General features: G+C 39.7%; 1 protein-coding gene, 1 non-coding gene and 2 pseudogenes across 3 annotated transcripts; 2 read left to right on the top strand and 2 right to left on the bottom strand.

Annotated features, from left to right (window-relative positions):
* Positions 1 to 4,218: 4,218 nt before the first annotated feature.
* Positions 4,219 to 6,174, top strand: LOC148720482 (uncharacterized; annotated as a pseudogene). Its single transcript, XR_015992944.1, has 3 exons — positions 4,219 to 4,624; positions 4,742 to 4,841; positions 4,968 to 6,174. The product of XR_015992944.1 is annotated as an uncharacterized LOC148720482 (transcript).
* A 2,637-nt stretch (positions 6,175 to 8,811) lies between these two features.
* On the top strand, positions 8,812 to 10,266 carry LOC148720481 (uncharacterized). The gene is made up of 4 exons (XM_088737632.1): positions 8,812 to 8,871; positions 8,969 to 9,029; positions 9,258 to 9,324; positions 9,434 to 10,266. The coding sequence occupies exons 1-4, from the start codon at positions 8,812 to 8,814 to the stop codon at positions 9,480 to 9,482; spliced, it is 237 nt and encodes a 78-aa protein (XP_088593758.1). The 3' UTR covers positions 9,483 to 10,266.
* Positions 10,267 to 10,837: 571 nt separating this feature from the next.
* On the bottom strand, positions 10,838 to 10,910 carry Trnas-acu (transfer RNA serine (anticodon ACU)). Its single transcript has one exon. It is a non-coding gene; the product is annotated as a tRNA-Ser (tRNA).
* A 10,820-nt stretch (positions 10,911 to 21,730) lies between these two features.
* LOC148720479 (uncharacterized) lies at positions 21,731 to 22,734 on the bottom strand (annotated as a pseudogene).
* Between the last annotated feature and the right edge of the window lie 76 nt (positions 22,735 to 22,810).

Here is a 22,810-nt window from a genome sequence, read left to right as displayed (position 1 = left end):
TTCTGTAATTGCATTAACGTAACCACACCTTCCAGTAAACCTTTTTTTTTAATTAATCAACATTATTTGAATAAAGCCGGACCTTCTTAGTAGCGCTCAAGGAGGCTCGAAAGGGTTTTTTGACCGCGCGGAGAATGAATTCCAAGATACACGCACGCAAATTACTCGCGAGAGTAATAAGCGATGGCGCGCGCGATCAGATCCGCGGCCGAGTTGTAAACAAACATGGCCGCCATGAGCGTTTCAAAATTTCCGGGTACCTCTATTGTTTCCAGCGGAAGTGGTTGTTTGAGAAACAAATATGGTAAGTTTACTTCTTGAAAGTAGGTAGGAAAATGTTTTGATGGCAGGACTTTTGCCGAAAGTGGTCAAAAAAAGTTTATTTAACGAGCTAAAGGAGGATGGTGAAGTCAACGCCCCATCAATACAGTCGCGACGAGTGTATTCGGTACGTCTTACTTTGTTCCGCGAAAAATTTAAGTGGATACTTCTGAGTGCTACGATTTGTTTCGCATTGAATTTGATTCCTATTAAAATGAAATGACCGAGAACTTTCCTAAACAACGCACCGGAAGATGAAAAGCAAAATGAAATCATTGTTGGATCCAGGATGGTAAACATTGAAAGTATGTTTTATGAACGGAAATGGAGAAGTGTAAATGTTGCCATAAAAAAAAAAAACATAGTTTTCAGTAAACAAGAGATCGTAAAAACGTAGATGAGACTTTAATTCTAATTCAACCAGAGACGGTAAAATTAAATTAAAATATTCATCTTAAACTTGTGAGAAAGATTGTTGATATTTCACTCGGTAAACTGTAAATTACAACTACGAAAATTCAAACTCGCATTTGTTAAGAAAGCATTGCAAAATTTGTTTTCCATTTAAAACGGAACAATGAAAGTTCACGGCCATGACAGTGGCAAAGAGAAAAAAAGGAAAATGAAGCCAAGGCTTGTTCATACCTCTAGTACCTTGAAAAATATAGAAATTCGCGAAATCTGTGACGACCAACAAATTACTGTTGTATATGAAACCCTGATTTCCGCTTAGTTTGACGCTCATGACAATCTGGAAGACGTCAAAGCAAATTCTTTTAACTCCAAATTGTTTTCACTCCTCCGCTTCAAATTGCACACAAACAATTATACGGTCAATCATGGTAAATGTGCATCGCCGAATGAGGCCTTTGATCAAGCCATCTTCTCGGAACAACGACAGGATACCATCCAGACGTCTCATGGAAAGCTTCACCTTTCGACAGACATGGTCCAGAAGCTGGCAGAGACTGGTTTGTCTCATGTTACACTACAATCTCTATACGAGAAACTCAACATTAACGGTCTCAATGTTGTACTGGCATTGGCGCCACCTTCAAAATCAACTTGTCATCGTATATCGAATTCCGCAAGAGAATTCTCTCCGGAATGTTCTTACATTTCCAACTGTCGTAACGGTAAGCAGTCTGAGTCTCAAATGATGACTTATTTTTCAGGGATGTGTAAAATCACGAAACAATGTGGATCCATCTTCAGGATGTACGATTTTTTCCGCGCTGAGGGCATCCACCGATTAATCGCGCGGACACGGACTCATCCTCGCGAAAATGAGCCCAGGAGTCAGCGGTATCGTTTAAAGCGCGTGACCGGATATAAAAGTGTGAGCTAAAATTGTAAAAACCGGAAATAAAGCTTGCTAAGTTGATGAACTAATATCTCGAAAATTAGTTCGGTGACCTACCCTGATTTTTTGTGTACAAATTCCTTTCATCATTACGCATTCCTAAAGAAAATTTTAAAAAAATTTATCAAGTGGAAAATTTTTTTTACATTTTAAAACAGCATTTTCCTATATAATTCAAGTTCTACTAGTTAGTTTTTTTTTATATCACGTATACAGATAGAGAATGTGATGATGTTAAATAAATTTGAAAAAAAAAAAAACTAGGTCACCGACTTGGTTTTTGAGATATCTTTCAAAAACTGAGTATTAGAAGGTCTTTTAGCACTATTGTACTGTTGTCATGGCAACAGATGATGCCTGACGAGCTACCTTAAAAGATTGCCCTAACATAGTGTTAAGCATATGTCAAGTCATTATCCCGATGATAAGTTTGACGGTCCTGATATCTTTTACTGATTGGCACTTACTGTTAATTGTGGAAAACCCTTTCGAGCCTCCTTAAGGTGGCTCAATAGGGTTATGCAAGATCACGAAGCGCGCGCCAGTGACATCAATCGAAAGTTAATATTCTCGTTGTTTTTGCTATTTTTCAAATCAAATCTACTGAAACATAAAAAACAAGGGCCTAAATTTGCTGTACAACAGTCACCTCTGAAGTCAAGGCTTTAAGTCCCAAATTAAAACTACTCAAATATCGCCATTTTTTGACGTCTTTGACTTTGATTTCAATTTTCTTCAATTTCCTTCGGTAAAATTTTCCATTATTCTCCGACCGACTGGAGTCTGACAAGACGAAACTTTTAAAATAGAAAAAAATAGGGGTTGTCAAGGTAGTTTTTTCGCTTTCAACATTTTTGTTGTTTTTTGGCTGAGCGAAAAACTTGTCTTACAAATTTTTCTGATAAATTCAAAGCAAGGAAAGCTAAAAGGGTATAACATCTCTGTCAAATTTTAAGGAATTTTACCGAAGGAAAAACGAGAAATCTGAGGGGAACTTTCTATTTTCTCACCTCAATGGCAATTACGTCATCAGAATAGGAACTCGCCAAGATCGCTATTTGAGCATGCGCGAACTTTCGAACCACGCGGTTTTACCGAGAACGAATGTGTAAACACGGGCGGTAATTATCTTTGACGTTTTTGTACAAACTGCTTTTGACCTGAAAGTCAGTTGAGAACATACCATAATTCACTATGCCGCAGAATCCTTGGAAATCTCTTCGAAGTGTTTCAAAATTGCGGAGACTATTCTCGTGGTGTTTGTGACCCTTGGAAGCGATGAGCGACTGGACATTAATGACGGTCTCGTCAAAATACACACAAGACCTTTCCGTCCAAATCGTTGGTACAAATTATTTAAATCCTCATAGCCTAGGCCACTGCCAGCAATTTTTTCGGCAATGCTTTGCTTTATTGGGCTATCCGCATGACCTGGGTTGTACAGCTTTCCTCGAAAAGACAGGAGTCTCTTATGACGGTTGTCAAGATATTTCAGGTCTTCGGCGGCGTCCTTGACAGAGATCACAGAACTTCTGTTCACCAGCATTTCATCAGACAAAGCCAACCTAGACGAAAGCAAGATTCTTCGAAGAGCGATCACGTCCTCTAGGGCGTCGTGGGCATCAAAGGTGGTTTGAAATAAATGTTCGTAAACAGAACTCTGCCCAGGCTTTGGAAATTTACCTTCTGCGTTTTGGATGGAAGAGTGCTTGCTTTTGATGAGTGATTTAATCAGTGTCAGAGTGTCTGCAAACCGGATGGAACTGATGGAACTGAGCTCCGCGATAAAATTTTCGCCACCGAGAAAACATTGGCGAGCTACATTTTTAGTAATTAAACTGTTCTGCAAAGAAAAGGTTTTTTGTTTTGAAGGTACACACAATTTTTTCACCTTACTAACTGATTTACCATTTATGTTGTACAGTTCCTATATCTTACAAAGTGCCTGCTCCTATCCTTTCAGGACTACAGGCTTGTATACGAAAACCTTGGCTAAGATCATCCAGCAAGACTTGACACGATTTATGGCCGTTTTCGTCGTGGTCTTTCTTCCCTTCTGTGGAGCCTTGTTTATATCTCTCCGTTGCTCTGGACAAAACCTTCTATTTAGGTACGCCTTGATTCTTGAGTTTGCTACAGTTTCTCGTAACAGGTTCATCCATAAATTCCTTGCCACTTTAGAATGCCTCAGTTCATGCCCGAGTCGTCGCTCTTTTTCGAGTAATTCTGTGTAAGTATTTTAAGCAACTTCTACGTGGAAGGTCACTGTTCACAAGACTTATTATAACCTTTAATTGTAAACTTTACTGGAGAGAAAAAAAGCAGCACGAGCTAGCTGATTCTAATTGCGACGAAAAGACGATTTAACCTTAATGAAAGTGAACTCGAAAGAAATGACTTAAAGGAAAGCACATTATATATTATTTTTTAATTTGTGTCTCTGCGTGCACGTCGGTATTTGAACCCTTGTTCTTTAGTCCTTTTGTCCAGTCACGATGACACGAATTTTCTTTTCTTGTTGCATGAGCGTTTAAGGTGGCTCAATAGGGTTTTTTGGCCGGGCGAAGAATGGGTACGAAAATAGCGCGCGCTTTTAAATGGCATCAAATATGTAAACAAACATGGCGGCTTCACGCGAGTGCACAGTTTTTGTCACATAATCGCGAAATTTACTTGACGAGAGTGAAACGGCATCGATACTTTCCAGTAATGAGTACAATATTGACAGTGAAAGACCAGAAGTTTACACAACGCCTACACAACATCCGTAATGCGTCGGGTCGCTTTCGGAAAGTGGAAGCGATCGAAACCAGAAAAGAAACAAAAATAAAAAGGTTACACGGAGGGTTCAAAACGTGGAATGTCAAAAGGAAGCTCCAGTATGATAACATATCCGTGGAAAACGAACCCCCAGCAAAACGAATGACACGAGCACGTGAGGTCAGTACATTTTTCTTTATTCGGAAGTCTTAATTTTTGGTAAGATTTTCCTGTCAAGCTTGTCCTAATTATCGGCCTACCTGTTCTGTTGACTCCAACCCTGATTCCCATCAGTAGAATAAAGCTAAGAGGAAGGCGAACCTGCCACAAGGATCCAGACTGGTGGACTTAGAAACCCTTACAGATGGTCTGAAGGAATGTTTATTTTGTCATTACGGTAAATTCTCACTATTTTTAACTGCACTATAGCATATTTTACACCATTATCATATAAAACAACATAACAAATATTGTGGAGTCTTTTTTCCCTGTTAGTTTACAGTGTATTTTACAATATTTCTAGGCCCTTTGTCTCTTGGCAATGTTATTGAAGAACAGCACAGTGGCTTGGCAAGCACGTTTACTGTTATATGCAGCCAGTGCAATGGGGGAAACACCATTAAAACATCAAAAGAGCACAGATCTAGTGCACGCGATCCACTGACCTTTGATGTGAACACGAGAGCTGCCCTTGGCTGTTTACACACAGGAGTGGGCAACACCCATTTAAACAATTTACTTTCAATCCTCAATGTGCCTGCACTGAACTCATCGACTTTTAAAAATCGGGAAAGGGAAGCTGGAAAGGCAATAGAGCTAGTAGCAAAAAATAGTTGCCAGCAATTCCTAAACCTTGAACGAGAGAAGGCAATTGAAAATGGTAACAAGCCTGACCAGAACAATTTGGTACCTATTGCCTGTTCTTACGACATGGGGTGGCAGAAACGGGGGCGAGGTTTCAACTCTAAGACCGGACATGCTGCAGTCATGGGCCTTTCAACTGGTAAGGTCCTTGACTACACAACAAAAAATAAAATGTGCCACTCCTGTGATGAAGCTAAAAAGGCAGGAAAACAACCAAATGACCATGACTGTAGAAAAAATCATTGAGGCTCTTCAAAGTCAATGGAGCCTTTAGCTGCAGTTGAACTTTTCAATAAGGTAACTAAATCAAATGTCAAATTTTCAATTTACACCGGGGATGATGATTCAATGACTGAATCTCACCTAGAGCAAAAGGTACCCTATGGTGTGGAAAAATGAAGTGATACAGTTCACATAAAAAGATCCCTTACAACACGCCTATACAACTTGAGCCAACGAAGTAAGTTCCCCAACAGTTCAGTGTTGTCACAGAAAGTCATAAATTACCTTGTCAAATCCTTTACATACTGTATTGCACAAAATAAGGGGGATGCTACAAACATGAAATCTGCAATTCAAAGCATTGTGCCTCATGCATTTGGTGACCACACTGGTTGTAGAGAAACATGGTGTAGATACAAGAAAGACCCTTCTCATTATTGTCACAGAGATCTTCCCTATGGCAAAGACCTCCAAGGAGATAGCACTCAATCAGCCCTGAAATCTCTCTTTGATGAATATAGCACAGACATTGTTATAAACAAACTTGCACCTGCAGCAAATTCTCAACGTAACGAGTCTCTGAACAGTGTGGTGGGCTCGAAGAACCCCAAAATTCGCTTTTACGGGGGAAGTGAAAGCAATGATTATAGTGTCCTGCAGTGTCTCTCAAGTAAATTTAGGTTACAGGTACATTCCTCAAACTCTAGCGTCACTTAACATAGAGCCAGGTCTTTTCTGTGTAGACCATAATACGAAAATGGACATGAAAAGTTCGAAGGACAAACAAAGGAAATCAACAGTTGCATTCAAACGACGTCGATCACAATTACACAAACACCAGATTTCAGAAACCTCGAAAAACGAGGGTAAAGAAGGTACCATGTATGAAAGTGGCATTGGCCTGAACCTGAACTCTTCTGCGACAACATTGGAGTTGAACAATTCTGAACTTTCAATCACTGATCTTTATGATATAACCGCTGCTGTCACGAAACAACAAGAACAGTACGAAAATGCAGTTCCGAAATACACTTCGAGACCCTCAGTTCAAAAGGAAAAATTTGATGACAGTAAATTTTATCACTTTGCTTTATTTGACATCGAGACAAATTCAACGGGAAAATAAGCAGAAGTATGTCAGGTAGCTGCCGTGGATAGGTCAGCTAAACAATTCTCATGCTATATTCTACCAACCAGAGACATAGATTTTCACGCGTCAAAGGTCAACAAACTTACAGTTAAAACTGTCAATGGAATCGACCAGTAGAAGCCTTTGAGTTATCGCAAGTACTTAGGCAGTTCTTAACTTTTTTGAGGGCCAGAATAGATTCAGCTTCAACACGATCCACAAAGCCTGTTTGCACAATCTTGGCTGGACACAACGGAGCCACATTTGATATTCCATTAATTCTTCGAAACGGTGGCGAAAATTTTATCGCGGAGCTCAGTTCCATCAGTTCCATCCGGTTTGCAGACACTCTGACACTGATTAAATCACTCATCAAAAGCAAGCACTCTTCCATCCAAAACGAAGAAGGTAAATTTCCAAAGCCTGGGCAGAGTTCTGTTTACGAACATTTATTTCAAACCACCTTTGATGCCCACGACGCCCTAGAGGACGTGATCGCTCTTCGAAGAATCTTGCTTTCGCCTAGGTTGGCTTTGTCTGATGAAATGCTGGTGAACAGAAGTTCTGTAATCTCTGTCAAGGATGCCGCCGAAGACCTGAAATATCTTGACAACCGTCATTAGAGACTCTTGTCTTTTCGAGTAAAGCTGTACAACCCAGGTCATGCGGATAGCCCAATAAAGCAAAGCATTACCGAAAAAATTGCTGGCAGTGGCCTAAGATATGAGGATTTAAATAATTTGTACCAACGATTTGGACGGAAAGGTCTTGTGTGTATTTTGACGAGACAGCCATTGTCCAGCCGAAGCAGTTTGTACAAAAACGTCAAAGATAATGACCGCCCGTGTTTACACATTTGTTCGTCCTCGACAAAACCGCGTGGTTCGAAAGTTCGCGCATGCTCAAATAGCGATCTTGGCGAGTTTCTATTCTGATGACGTGATTGTCATTGAGGTGAGAAAATAGAAAGTTCCCCCTCAGATTTCTCGTATTTCCTTCGGTGAAATTCCTTAAAATTTGGCAGAGATGTTATACGCTTTTAGCTTTCCTTGCTGTGAATTTATCAGAAAAATTTGTAAAACAAGTTTTTCGCTCAGCCAAAAAACAACAAAAATGTTAAAAGCGAAAAAACTACCTTGACAACCCCTATTATTTTCGATTTTAAAAGTTTCGTCTTGTCAGACTCTACCCGGTCGGAGAATAATAGAAAATTTTACCGAAGGAAATAGAAAAAAATTAAAATCAAAGTCAAACAGACGTCAAAAAATGGCGATATTTGAGTAGTTTTAATTTGGGACTAAACGCCTTGACTTCAGAGGTGACTGTTGTACAGCAAAGTTAGGCCCTTGTTTTTTATGTTTTAGTAGCTTTGATTTGAAAAATAGCAAAAACAGCGAGAATATTAACTTTCGATTGATGTCACTGGCGCACGCTTCGTGATCTTGCATAACCCTATTGAGCCACCTTAAATGATTTAAAGTAGTACTTTAATTCACTTTTGCATTGACTTAGTGGCTTAGGAGACGTATTCCTGAGTGGTTTTCGAGTTTTGTCCGAACAACGACCAATTGCGGAAGATTATTCAAACTTCAAGTAAGTCAATGATTAGTATTTCTCCATTTTGATTATTACAACTTGAAATTAGTATCAGCTTAGGAAAACAGCTGAACGCTATTATACGTTGTGGGTGTTGTCTCCTTGCCGTCACGAGGTTTGATGTATATTTTGTGTTGTAGCTGGCTGTCAATACTGTTAATGCTGGCGTACATGGGGACTGTGATTGTGGTTCTACTTAACATACTCATAGCACAGATGAGCACGACCTACATTCAGGCCAAGAAAGTCGCCCATCTGGAGTATGATGTGGATCGTATTTTACAGCTCACTCGCATGGAGTGAGCTAGGAGAGATTTCCTTTTCTGGTATGTTGCTGTAAAGTTTCAGGGAGACCAAGCGTTGACTGAAGAAGTGGGCGTCATTGGGGTTACGAAGTTATATGAGCGTGTGTGCGAACAGATAAGTGTGGGTTAAGTGGAAGGAATATAGAGGCAAAGGACGTTGTGAGGATACATGAGAAAATACCACACTGTTTGAGAGTGACAGTGTGGAAGACTAGCATTGCCAACATAATTTGAATTAGATCTTTAACGGTATGTACCTCACATTTTACTTCTGGTTTCAGAAGCGCCTAGCATCTCAGTCTAGCCCAAACGTAAGGTTGTGAGGCCGTGGCAAGGATTTTATTGTGTATATATCTCTTAAAGTAAATTGTTTAATGAAATCAGTCATAGTTTGATTGTGTTATGTAGAATTTGCGCGTAAAGTACTACAAGGAAGCAGAATGGATCAGTGAAAAGAAACTTGCGGAAGGTTTGTTTTTAAACAAGATAGTCCATAGTCTTTTTGTTTCGATGTTGCCAATGACTAACCTGGAGCTCTGACACACCTGACAGGCTGAATGTGAATGAGAGGTTGGTCTTCTCCACTCAACTGTTTCCAAATTGCATTCAGTAAAAGAAGAAATAAATAGAGTTCTTAAGTAGTTGCATCTCATGCTTCACCGATGGATGCTATCTAAATGCTCTATTTTTCTCCTAGAGCTTCTAGAATTTAGTGAGGATCGTAATCCTTGGGAATCAGTTGAAGAAAAGCTAAACGCGATGAGGTAAGAATCATTTGTTCATTGCGTTTGACCCAGTTACCTCCCCATGTATCTTTCCATTAAGGTTCCCGTAACGTTCTTTTAAATGTCTCAATAATTTCCCCATCCACAGGGATATGATGAGAACAATGGTCAAACAGATGAGGCTTGGGAGAGATTGAACAGCTGTTAGTCAGAATGGTAGCAATGGGACTCTGCCTGTTCAGTTGAATTTTTTATTCCGTTGAGCTTGTTTTGAACCCCTTCAGTGCAAAAATATAGAGAAGTTTTCTTCTCAAAAGCATGTGGAAATACAAACTAATACTGCATAACAAACAGCAACCACAAAAGCAGTAACGAAAACAACAGAGAAAACACAAACAACCATTGAGCAGTGGGGTGTAACGCAAAGTAGAACTAAACGAAATTGCTCCAAATCAGCTGTAGAGCGTATCTTTAAGCTACCCTTTATTAGAATGGGCATATTTATTCAATTACCCGCGTATCTATTCTGTAAACTTTACTTATTTAAGGTTCTATAAAAATATTAATTGGCTCTATACGTTTTTCAAATTACTGAGTTAATCTCCTGGTTTATGTGGCTGCTCCAAGCTTCATGGTGCTAACGGACATAGTTGAAATTATTAGAGACAAGTTAAAACTTCGTTTTTGCGACTTGGAACATTTTCAATCCAGTACTAGTTTGCTTTTATTTGGTGGTTTTGAAGAAAAGAAGAAAGTACAGCAGCAGAGACAGTTTAAGTGTTTGAAGTGTATTCTACTTGAGACTATTGTGAAAGTTTTGTACTTTTTAACCAGTTTAAGAAGAGAATTTACTTATATTCAGATCTGCATTGTATAGTGCTGTCCACACACGTCGAGCTTTGCAAACGTAATTGCAGAATATTAATTACAAATACTTGTACTCAAACGTGTATTGGATAACATTGAACGGTGAAACAACAATTCTCGTAGTTTTCATTTCTTCCCAATTGTTTCCCTCGCTACCTGTACTCGCACTGTGCTTTACACTCTTTCTATGTCATGCGCGGTTCAGTGTATTTGGTTGACTCGGCTGTTATTTAACTGACATTAGAATGTAATGAAGACTAGAACCGCATTTGTACGTAGGATGGTGCACCTGCGAAGCCGCCATTAAAAGGTGGCGGCTAGGATGAAGGACAATACAGCGAAACTACAACCAATGCTACATATTAGCTTTGTACGTTTTTATTTTGGTAAAAGTTAGAGGAGGATAACTTTACGGACAGCAAAGTGCATGTCTCATTGCCTGATTGTCTACTTCGCTGATCTTTCAGCAGTAAAGAAAGGGGCTCAAAGATGAGTTGAAGGTGACTAAAACAGCGTAATTCTCCTATTAAAAAGTATACGCGGTAAATGTGTTCCTCTTGAAAAAAAGGTCACAAACGCCAGCATACATTATGGTATATAACATACTTCAAAAACGTATGATGCACGATCCTCGCAGTAGATAGCGCTATTTAAGCGGTAGCGAAAATCAGACCTGAAAAAAATCAGGCCTGTACGGGACTCGAACCACTGACCTCTGCGATAGTAGTGCAGCGCTCTACCAATTGAGCCAACAAGCCAACTGGGAGCAGGCCGTTAAGTTGATTCGTAATAAACCCGTGAAAGTGATAAATCAGATACAATGAAATATATGAAGTTCATTTATTTTGAACTGTGGTATTAGATACGTATGATGCACGATCCTCGCAGTAGATAGCGCTATTTAAGCAGTAGCGAAAATCAGACCTGAAAAAAATCAGGCCTGTACGGGACTCGAACCACTGATCTCTGCGATACTAGTGCAGTTGGCTTGTTAGCTCAATTGGTAGAGCGCTGCACTAGTATCGCAGAGGTCAGTGGTTCGAGTCCCGTACAGGCCTGATTTTTTTCAGGTCTGATTTTCGCTATTGCTTAAATAGCGCTATCTACTGCGAGGATCGTGCATCATACGTATCTAATACCGCAGTTCAAAATAAATACTTCAAAAAGTCATTAATAATTCATGAGGCTAGCAGCCTATCAAAACATTGATAAAACATCACATGTACGATCCCTAAGACTTGGTTATGTATGATAATTTTGAAAAGCCCGGTTGCGGCTTTGACTACAGACCCAGGAGAGTGCGGGGCTGAATGTGCAAACAGTGCAATTATCGCTTAGTCTCAAATGAAATGATCTTTTTATAAAGGTTATTAGTGATTTTTATATAAAAGTTACCTTACACAAAATGTTAATGGCGTCGCTTCCATTGCAGTCTTTCAAATGACGCCGCAATCCACAGCAGATACTATACAAACTTCTAGGAGGATAGCGCTCCCCATGCTCTTTACACTCTTCACAACAAACTTTGTCATATAAAAATTCAAGAATTCAGCGCTCATGTCTGCAACACTCGTTTCTAAGCTTTGAACCTTGTCCACTTCGACTTTAAATCCTCTTTCCTCAAAGCTGGCGTTTTTATTTCTTCTTGAACTTTGCCACTCGCCAAATTATTTTGTAAGCCCACTTTGTGGCATACCGCTTAGACTTTAGAATACAACTATCCAAATACTCTTCATTCTTCGGCACTCAGTTTTGGTTCTCGAAAGACGCGTTTGAGCGGCATCTCAAGTTCAAGCTCTCTGAACTTGTCACAACAGCCGAACATGGAGCATTTTTCCTATGTCTCTAGAGAGGCATGGGTTTTTGAAACTGTTCAAAAAACTCGCAACCCGTGTTTCATCGGCTTTAAAAACACTATGGTCCGCCTCGTGTTTTTAAACCCGATAAGACACTACTGCTCGTTTTTTAAACATTACTTAAAAGGCCAACCAATAGATCAGTTGATGCCAGAAAGCGATGAAATAGTTCAGTGGCCGAACGAAGGTAAGGTTCCGTGCGAAGGGCAAACAAGGATGAGATAATTCCCAAGAAATGCTGTGAGGAAGAAAAGTATGTTGAGTATTGCCAGATACTATGCGTGTTTTTTGTACTGCACCTGCGGGAAACGCATCAGTTGTAGGAACATATTTGTGTTTATTATCCAACTACATTCCGTAGAGTACAAATAACACCATAGACCACTTTCATAAATGGCTGCCGGATTAATATTCTTTTGTTTAAATTTAAATTTGCTCGAGTGGCCTCGCTTGAGATAATGTCTTCTTTTGAATTTTGTACTGGAGAACGAGGCCACCTAGGCAAATTTATATGTAAACAAAAGAATTTTAATCCGGCAGCCATTTATGAAAGTGGTTTATGGACGAGTACAAATGTCACGCGGTTTTGTACTCCAGGAACCGGTTTTCTCGCATCGCACAAGCGACGAATTGGATTGAAGTTACGAAAAAAAAATGGCGGACAATTTGAATCATATTTCCGACGACGAAGAGTCAAAATGGCTGGCAAATATGGATCTAAGTTTGTTAGATGAATCGAACGAAGAAAAATAGTATGACAACCAGGAAATTTCTTCATTTATTGAAGAAAATAGAAACCTGAGCAGCGGCAGGACAACGAGCTAATTCCGTTCCGCCTCGCATATTTCTGTCTCGCACTCCCCGTAAATAAACATCCGCGAAATTCGCTCGCACTGAACTGACAATTTGGCGTTTTGCATGATAAATAACCTATTAAAAGTTTTGTTGCGTAGTATCGCTGAGTATTTTTACTCGTTCTTTGTCGGCACAACTCGTAAAAATACTCAGCGATACTACACAACAAAACTTTTAATAAGATATATGTATTGCACCTCCTGTTAAATTTGTCGACGTTATTCTGCCTGTAAGAGGCTGTTCTTTTCTTTCATCGCAAGTTTTTCTGTAATTAGATCAAGAGATATTTCGTCCTAACCACACCTGCCTAGTAGACCTTTCTCAGCAAAAATTATATGAAGAGCGACTTCTCAAACAATTATTCTGAATCAATACCCTAGAAGGTGAAGGATAGTGGCGAAAGCTTTGAAATGCCATTAGTCAGAATGGGAGCGTATATTGATCAAGGTTATAGGCTTCTGGTCGGAAAACTTGAGTGATTTTGATCCTTCAAGGTAACCAAAGAATGTAATATAGTAGGGGCATGTGCAACGTTGGCTATTTTCTTGACGAAAAACAGCAGTTTATATTTAAGTGGGGCAAGGATCCTCGCAGGTGAGCTGCGTTTTAGGCAATTGCAGAAAAAGTAATTAATTCTATTTATAGTTATGAGTTTATCTTTACTTTGTAGAAATTAATTCAAGTGCAACTTGGTTTAAAGAGTCGGTTCATTCACCTGGCAAACATATGGCATCGGTGATTTCACTATTTGAGTGCATGATAATATTTCTTACAATGATTTCACTGATAAGTGTCTGTCTATCGGGTGTTCATCACTTGTAAGGAAATTATTAAATCAGTACTGTTGTCTTTACTCACCATACAGTGGAAGCCAGTAGGTGGCTTCTGAAGTCTTTACCCTTGTCATCCGATAAGATATATATTCGTTCCCTCAACCTACAGTACTTTCAGAAACAAGGATTAAAGGATCAATCATGATGTATAACTTGAACAGGATTGGCTCTATGGACAGCAAAGGGCTTGTCTGATTGTCTGCTTTACTGCTTGCCTAACTTCGCTTATCTTCCAGCAGTAGAGACACGGGTTTAAAGTTGAGTTAAAGTTGAGCAACTTGAAGACATTACTATTCCCGATAACTTTTAATCGAGGTCCACCTCTATTTAACAATTCACTCACAACCGACTCAAACTCACCGCAACAAACTTCATTGAAATTTACGTTCAACCTCATTCCTGGGGCCTTTGCCCTTAGTTGGGGGGTAGGGAAAAGGCCCTGGGAACGAGGTTGATTTGCACTCAAACCGCCATACATACGCTTGGTTTTTTGCAAATCGCGGGCTCATTATTCGGAAAAATTTTGTCGGCACTTTACTCAGTTTCCTTTTTCAATCGTCAATTCTTTCATTTCTTTTTAAATTTCTCATATTCGAACAATTTTGTAGGATTTTACGTACCATTTCCTTCTGTAGCCGTGAGAACGTCTTTTTTTTCCTCTAGAGGAGTTGGTCAGTTCGAAGCCAGTTTTGGCACTTAACATTACCTTTTTTTCTTCCTCGCCGACATGAAATTAAAACCAAACTTCACTGCGCCAATATGAACAAAAAATGGAAAAAGATATCTCTTAACAGATATCCTTCACATATTTTTATCTGAAGGGAATCTCCGAATAAAGAACTTAAACAAGACTGTTTCACTTCGGCGAAATTCCAGATTACAACTAGGAAGTTCAGAGTTCTGTAATTTGTGAATAGTCGCTTGATTATCACATAAGAAGGGAAAACAATGAACTTTACACATGGGGCAAAACTTTCCTTTGTTTACACTCCTGCTTTTTTAACCTGTTAATTAATTAACCCATTAATGGCCGCAGCTTTTGTGGAAAACTGTGTTTTGAAGCTAGTCGAGCAGATTTCGGGTCACTGTTGTAGTTTTAAAACCTGAAACTTGCCAAAAACCCCTTGACAGCTCGTACACTGGACGGTCTTTCGATCCAAATGCAAAATGGCGGCCTGAAATCTCGGGCACGCGCAGAAAGCAAAAATTTCGACATTGGGTTGAAAAGTAATGCTCTACTTACGACTTTTACTTTTCTCTCTTTCTCCTGCCCTTTTTTTCCCCTCTCCTTGCCTGAAGTTTCTCCTCACTTGCTGGAAATTTAGTACGCTTCATTTTGGTGTAGAGATTTTTCAGAAACTACTTACTCATTATTTTCAAACCACATGCTCAGAAAGGTGGGTGGGTAATGGAACAAGATTTTCGTGCAGATTTTCAGGTCAAAGTTATATGGTTTTTTGACTATTTCTCCAATCTCCTCCACTCAATTGCGCTCATTCTGGTATCGTTTGTAAGATATTTTCAACCTGTTTAAAGACGTGCTCAAATTCGTGCTCCAGGGTTAAAAGTGATGACGTCACAAGGCGTAGAAAGGGTGTGGGTCCCCATGGGCGCATACGAGCGCATTGAACGTCAATAGGTTAAACGCTTTGAATTCTGGCCAAGATGAAACAAATGCGTGGGTTAAATTACTTTCAAGGGTATTTCACTAGAAAAAATAATTAAAAACAAACAAACAAACAAACAAATGAGATCCTAACAACTTTATTTTCCTCACATTTATGTTTCTTTTTAAAGCATCCTAAGTGCCCAGTGTTTTATTTTCTTGCTAATTTTTATATAGAGCTTTCACTAAGTATTTTTCTAACATTTTGTCTCCAAAATGAAAAGCATTAATGTTGTCACAAGCGCCCCCTGCGGACATTTTTTTTTCAATTCCTCAAAAGCTGTTACGTTATACCGAACTGGTTAATAACACCAGCTGGCTTTGCATGTTGTTATTATCGGTGTCGCGAATATATTGCTTGAAGATGGTGACGCCGAATAACTACACTAGTTCAGATGTATGGACTGAAACAGGAGATTTGTTAGGTTTGACGTCAAGTTTTGTGGATAAAAAAGTCGAATACTTGAAAGGTCTCATACTTTCTTTCGTATCGTGCGCAAAGATTTTCCACACATTTCGTCGCTGGTTCCCAGTAAAAGATCATGTATAACAACAACCCCAACAACTTAACGATATATCGCCATAAATAGGATTCAATACAGAAAAGCAGTGTATGCTTCGCTTTGGGTGCAAGTGATGTTTATTGTCGGCTCTTTTCCACATCACAGAGTAATAACTTTTTCGAGCTATAGTAGATTAAGGGGAATATTGGACATCACGTGACTAAGGTATTTGACACCCTCAGGAAACAGCTATGACGAGTCTCGACTAAAACCTATGGTTAGGGTTGGGATTGCAGAAATCATGCTAGTTCCATTGACCTTTTTTCCAGTATCTAGGGTTAGGGTTTGAGCATCCATAAATCACGTGACCAGCATTCTCATTACCTTCCAGAACCCTGGGGCGGCTAGCCACAAGGCACTAGTCTTGCTGAGCCCAAAAAATTTTGCACTAGCCTGATAATTTGAAAACTGACCACCCCCCCTTACTTGCACTTTGTGTTCTAATCCCATATTGAGCCCTGCAAGCTAGGCTTTTGACAACTACCCTCCCCCTCTAAGTCCTTATCCTTTACTAGGATTTGCACAACTTTCTAGTCTTACTAGTACCATAACTAGTTAAGAGCTTGCATAGTTGGTGACATCAAAATAGCAATATAGTGACAAAAGGAAGTTTTTCTTAACAATTAATATCGTCACACTTTCTCGCATGAAGTATAAGTGGTGTTTTGGTCTACTTAAATTCCTCGTTAAACCCAATCCTTTACTGCTGGAAGATAACTGAGGTGAGACAAGCAGTTAAGGAGACAATAAGACAAGCACTTTCATGTTCGTGGGTTTAGATTCTTGTCCTAATTGTCAGAGGAAAATTGCTCTATTTTGTTGTCTCAGTAGAACCCTTTTTTACTTCTCCTGATGCAATTGTGGGTTGTAAGTCCTAACATTGCGTAGTGACTCTAAGAGTCAAGTTGGTTCACAGACACTTCCTCTTTGAATAATTCATTTAGTGAAGAAGCGTGAAAATGGCAGTGAGAGCGACCGCAGACCAAGGAAAAGAAAGAAACAATCAAACCTCCGAAGTTTTGCATCCGCGTTTGTTAATTCCTGGTCGATGATTGAAGAGCAAATTGGAAGTCTGAGAACAAAATACTAGGGACCATTTTAGAAAGAAAACAGGAGGCTGGTGCGAGTTTCTATGGGTTTAGAGGGGGTCAAGGTGATCTGGTTGAATATTTTGCATGAAATTATTTTCAATCTTCAAACTAGGAAATAGCCGGTGCTTGTTCTATTATGAACATATGATACTCATATATAATTGGTGTCACTCATCATTTAATTCTAGCGACTGCCTGACACTCGGTAAGTTGTAAGATGACATGTTATCACGTATCAGACAAAGAAACAGTTTAACTTCTTAATTTGCATTTTGTACCCTGCTTGCAGTCCGCACTTTAAGGCCGTTTGCACGGCAGAAAAATTGTCAAAAAAGGAGTACGGACCTGACATTTTTGCCCGTGTAAACAATCCGTACCATGTTTTGGGGGATGGGTACGGACCCGTGTTTTTTCTTGTTTTGGGGCCATCGGCGTCTATGGCTCCAAAACCAGAAAAAACACGGGTCCGGACCAATTTCTTGCATCACGCGTCGCCATTTTGTTTACAAGAATTACCGTATTTATTCCAATAAGCGCCGCCCTCGATTAAGCGCCGCCCTCGAATAAGCGCCGCACCCCCGATGCAGCGCTTATTCGAGGAATTCAGTATAACCAGGAAAAACACTATAAAACAATTTTAACACAGCATCGGCAATTTTATTCTTTAAATGTGATGTTCTCTAGTTCAAAGTGACTGTATTTCTCTGCTCGGGTTATGAAACGCTCGGGGTTTTTTCACCGCATGAATTTCTCTCGTAATTCTAGATTTACTATCAGTTTAGCATCAGTCCATAGGAAAATTGACAGATAGAAAGTTTACCGTTGAATAAAAATATAGAAAAAGTAAATTTGTCTGGTGCAATTTTTAAATAAGCGCCGCACTTGTGGCGCGAAAAATTAATTAAGCGCCGCGGGGCTTATTCGAGTAAATACGGTACGCATGTTCGATAACAGCACACAGCTGTACCAATTACTGTAGTCCCATGCAAGAAATTGGTCCGGTCCCCCAGAAACTGTAGTGCAAACGCAACCTTGCTAACTTGATCCTTATGCCTCTTTTTGTCCGGCCAGTAATAAAACATCATCCGTGTAAACGGCTAAAATTATGCAGTCCGTACTTCTTCTTTAACACGTCCGTACCCGATTTTTCTTCCGTGTAAACGGCCTTTTTGTTCCTAGTCTGCATTTTATACGCGGTACGCATTATGCAGTCTGCGTTTAGTACTGACCGGTTCAGAATTTTCTTCCACGGTAATCACGAGAGTTATCTATAACGGCGCACGCCTTTAACACGAGTGGACTTTGACCTACCTCTTCGTTCCTGTAATTTTCCAGTATGATTTCTTGATACGAGAGTGTTTTGGTTGGATATTACGGACTGATCAGTAGCTATTAAATGCGCTCACGCTCGATGCAAAACTTGTCCTTTCATTCTAAACGTTGAGAAAATATTGGGACCCCTACGATTCATCAAGATTACTGATCACTTCACATGCACCTCCGCCAATGCAAAGATAAACATTGGCGAAACAGGAAGACGACTAGGGTGACCGATTCCGAGAACACCTTCGCGACGTAGAAAAGAGTGACAAGGACGGATCAAAACCAGTCGTTAGACATTTAAATCTACCTAATCATTCTAAGCAGCATATGGCAATCTGCGGTCTTTCCTTGCATTTAGGCAGCTCGGAAAGCCGCAGAACTCTTGAACAAAAGTTTATCTTTCAAATCGCACTCTTAGTCCCATAGGCATCAACGAACGCTTTTCATTCTATTAATTTATTCTTGTTTTTCTCGTCGCCATGTTCCCGCCAATAGCTTAATATAACTCCACTTTTTGTATATAATCACACACAACCAACAATTCCTCCATTCGCTCTGACGAAGGACTGACGCTTGAAACGCCAGCTTTAAAACCTTTACGTTGACCAACTTACATTATCAACTTAGTTGATAAAATCAAATTACCTTGTCACCCTCACCGACACAGTTAGGCCTTTATAGATTATGCTAGCATAATTTTTGGCATAATTTGAGCAAACTGGCATAATTTCTGCCAAGTAGCAATGCTACCATATTTCGCATATTTTGATAATTATCGGATCATTTTTGACGATGCTACAATTTGATGAGTGTTCATCTCTACTCCCAAGTACTTGGTGACGTTATTCGATGTTTTAAGTTTTAGTTCAAATAGTAGCATTTCTAGTTCACTGTGACGTGAATCACTGAGCGGCGTCTGAAAAGGTCTGAGCCCGGGTCAGGGGTGCACCGGAACCGGAAGTCACATTGTAGGTCATGTATAGTCTAGTACTAGTGTGCAAGTTAACATGAACCACATGTTTATTTGAATTTCATTGTGGATTTGTTGCGTTTCTTTCTTGTAGACTAACGGCTTCTAATTAAAAAATGTAGTTTTTGGACTTCTTTGCAATTTTTTCAAAGGGCATAAATTTAAAAAAAGGGCATAATTTGGAATAAAGAGCTTAATTTTAGCATAATTTCGCCAAAGAAGGAATGCTACTAGCGTAATATGCTACTTTTACTAGCATGATCCAAGACGCAGTACCACAGCTTTTTTTAGAAACTTACCCCCTTCTCTTGAGAAAAGTGGGGCAAGAGTACCATATAATCCCATACATTAATTATGCATTCAGAATAATAAACTTTGTTTTTTTAAAGCTTGGTCGTGAAAGACAAAGAAGTGGAATGCATAATTAATGTATGGAGTTATATGGTACTCTTTCCAAAAATTGAATTATATTTAACGCCGAGGCATGACTTGGGAAAGTCGATAGAGACGTTTCGGTATTATTTCGGAAAATCGACACCAATTGGTCTGCCGTTGACAAATGATTTGTTTACATGTTAGTGAGGGATAGTTTACATGTGACTCTGTTATTCTGACCCCCGAACAACAGTCGTTCCACAATAGTCGTTCCACACTTCGTGTATCCACAACTTAGTAAAAAGGACTCTTTTGTGAAAGTAAGAGCAGGAGTTGTTTGAGACCCGCGAGTATGGCCAGGTTACAGAGCTGTTTTCAAAATGCAGTTTAATTTATGATAGCATACAACTACAAGCCAACTCCTAATTTCTTGTTACAGTTATGTAATTTGTAACTTATTCAATCATCACACAATTTTATTTCATGTTAAATCATACTGCACATACATACACTCTTTCATTCCTTAAAGCATTTGACTAAGAATTATTTTGATCACACATGTACACTACCTCAACTGATCCAACGAATCAAATATAATGCTTTCTTAATCAACTATCAAAACACTAGCAGTTCTCTTGTCACTGATAAATCGTCCGCGTAGAGGACAGTTTTGAGTGCATGCAAGTAGAATTAACTATCTGTCGATCCAGCGTCCGTTGAAGTAGAAATTATGCCTCAAATTTATTCCGTACGTACGGTGAAAAGACAAACTCAGTTTTAATAGGCAAAACAAATTAGGTTAAACGTACAATTCCTGCTGTCAGATGAAGAACCAGCGACCTTTTACCAATCCACCCAAGACTCTCCCAGTACTCGCCTTATGGTATATTCCAGGTGGTCCAGGAAGGGATTACCTAGATGAATTTTTTGATTTTGCAGATCAAATATTCTCTTCTCATTCAGGCCATCTGGGATCCAATCATTCTCGGTTCTTTCCTCGAGGAATACCATGACCAATCTGTTCACAAGCTCTTTGTTTCCCGTGAACTCGTCATATATGACTTTTCCATCGAAGGTAATGCAATCATCTTCGATTTCTTGCTTCTTGTCTTTAATGTGGGACAAAGCAAGGGGTGAAGCGACTAACACGACACAGTCACTGCTGCGAAGTTCCCAGCCGAAATCCTGTTCATCCGCAAGAATAGCGTTGATGTTTCTCACCATGGCCGTGTTTCGCAGTGTACCTGCTAAAAAATCCTGCAGTTTCTGAACTTTGCTCCTATCGCTATCCGGGCAGAGATACAAGACGCGTTTCATTTTCGATGCGAACATTACTGCGTGATATCCCCGAACCAGCGGAAAAAACACAATTATCTGTACTGTACGTACCGATGAAAAAAATCAAAGTGTAGACAGCAAATGGTGGACAGAATTGTAAAGCAACACTTTGAGGAGCTGACATATATACTGGAGGCAAATGTGTCAAAAATGTGCGTTTGTGAAAAATTCAGCCATGTCTTGGCGGCGTGCATCGTAAAATGCAATAACTAGAGCGGGTGTTTCATCACACATCAAAACTCTGAAATTGGATGATACGAATACCTAACTCTATCAATGCGCTTGGAATGTCCAATAAACAGATATTGTTCAAACTGATTCATAAGCCAACACCCCCAAAATGTGTAATGTCGAAAATAGTTTTTATAGAGAAATTAACACGGCAATTTACACGGGTTTTTGAAATTTAATGATCACTAGTATGCAACATCCTTTCGCCTCCTTGAAACTATTCACGACTGTGCGTCTACAGATCTTCACTATCTTACACGTTTGCCTCGGATTGAAACAACTTCATCAGGTAAATTAAGTTTTCCGACGGAAATACTTTTAATTCCTTCTTTTTTCGGAAATGCAAAGACAAGCAAAAACCAACGATAAAAACCGACGTTTCGGTGTCATCACGACGCCATTATCAAGGAGAAGTAAAAATTACAAAGTTTGCGGCAAGGTGTAACACTAATTTAGCATAAATGTGTTAGGAGCTAATTATACAAATACTTTTGCGCGACTTGAATCGCTTTGCACGTTCAGAGTGGTCTCTGATTACAAGCATTTCGTTCACCAAACAATCGAACTTGTTAATACACTTTTTCAGAATGCTAAAACGTTTCAGGAGGTCTTTCGGGACTTCGCTGTGCCGTTTGTGGCAGTGTTTATATATTGAAGATGCCTTTCGTTTATGTCCATCCACGCGTGTGTGTAAGTGTCCGCGTGTATAACCCACATAACCCGCATCACACAGGTCACATAGAAAACGATAAACGACGCGTTGTTGGTTGACCATTTGTGGCTTGATTTCTCGTACTTTAAGATCTTGGCCAACTTTGCGGCTAACAAATGCTGGCTGGACAGTTGTCTGCACCTTCATGCTAAGATTCGTGAGCTCTTTCTTAACATAATTTGCTGATTACTGATCTTTGAAAGGTATGACCACACGAACAATGGATATTGGTTCTTTGGGCGTCTGTGTGGCCTGCTTACCAACAATTCTTGATTGTAAGAAGGTGTTAACGGTAGAATTTACCAGGTGTTCCGGGTATTTGAGCCATGCGAAAACTATCTTTTGGGGATCACGCTCTTCAGAGAAATAGGCCCAGGACTGAAGATAATCGGTGTGCGCGATCCAGCATAGTTTTCAGTAAGCTCCGTTTGTAGCCATTGTGTACATGGCTTTGGTAGTGTAATAGTAGACCCGTGTTTGTTGGTTTCACATACACCTTGGTTTCAATCCGAGGTGCATGGTTGAGTTGTTCGGTGCTAAGGAAAGGAAGCTTGCTGTTCTTCTCCACCTCCATGGTGAATTTGACCAAAGTGTGGGCGCTGTTGAGGGCATGCAAGAAAGTAGTTGCTGTTGCTAGATCAGGCATTGCAGTGAGTGTATCATCAACATATTGACGATAAAAGGATGGAAGTTTTCTTTGTCGCTCAAGGGTATCTTCGATGGATGACATGAAGACGTTTGCTAATAAGGGCCCGAGAGGGGACCCCATACCAACGCCATTTGTCCTTTCGTATATAGCTCCGTTAAATTGAAATAGTTGGCCTTTGGTGGCTACGTTTAGGAGG

Source organism: Stylophora pistillata, chromosome 11 (genome assembly GCF_964205215.1).
Source record: "Stylophora pistillata chromosome 11, jaStyPist1.2, whole genome shotgun sequence".
Taxonomy (NCBI): Eukaryota; Metazoa; Cnidaria; class Anthozoa; order Scleractinia; family Pocilloporidae; genus Stylophora; species Stylophora pistillata.
This window is presented reverse-complemented; position numbering and strand designations above follow the sequence as displayed.

Coding starts and splice junctions, on each gene's coding strand:
- LOC148720481 (XM_088737632.1), top strand. CDS start 8,812: ATGTACCTCACATTTTACTTCTGGTTTCAGAAGCGCCTAGCATCTCAG. Junction 8,872..8,968: donor CATCTCAGTCTAGCCCAAAC/GTAAGGTTGTGA, acceptor TGTGTTATGTAG/AATTTGCGCGTAAAGTACTA. Junction 9,030..9,257: donor TGAAAAGAAACTTGCGGAAG/GTTTGTTTTTAA, acceptor TTTTTCTCCTAG/AGCTTCTAGAATTTAGTGAG.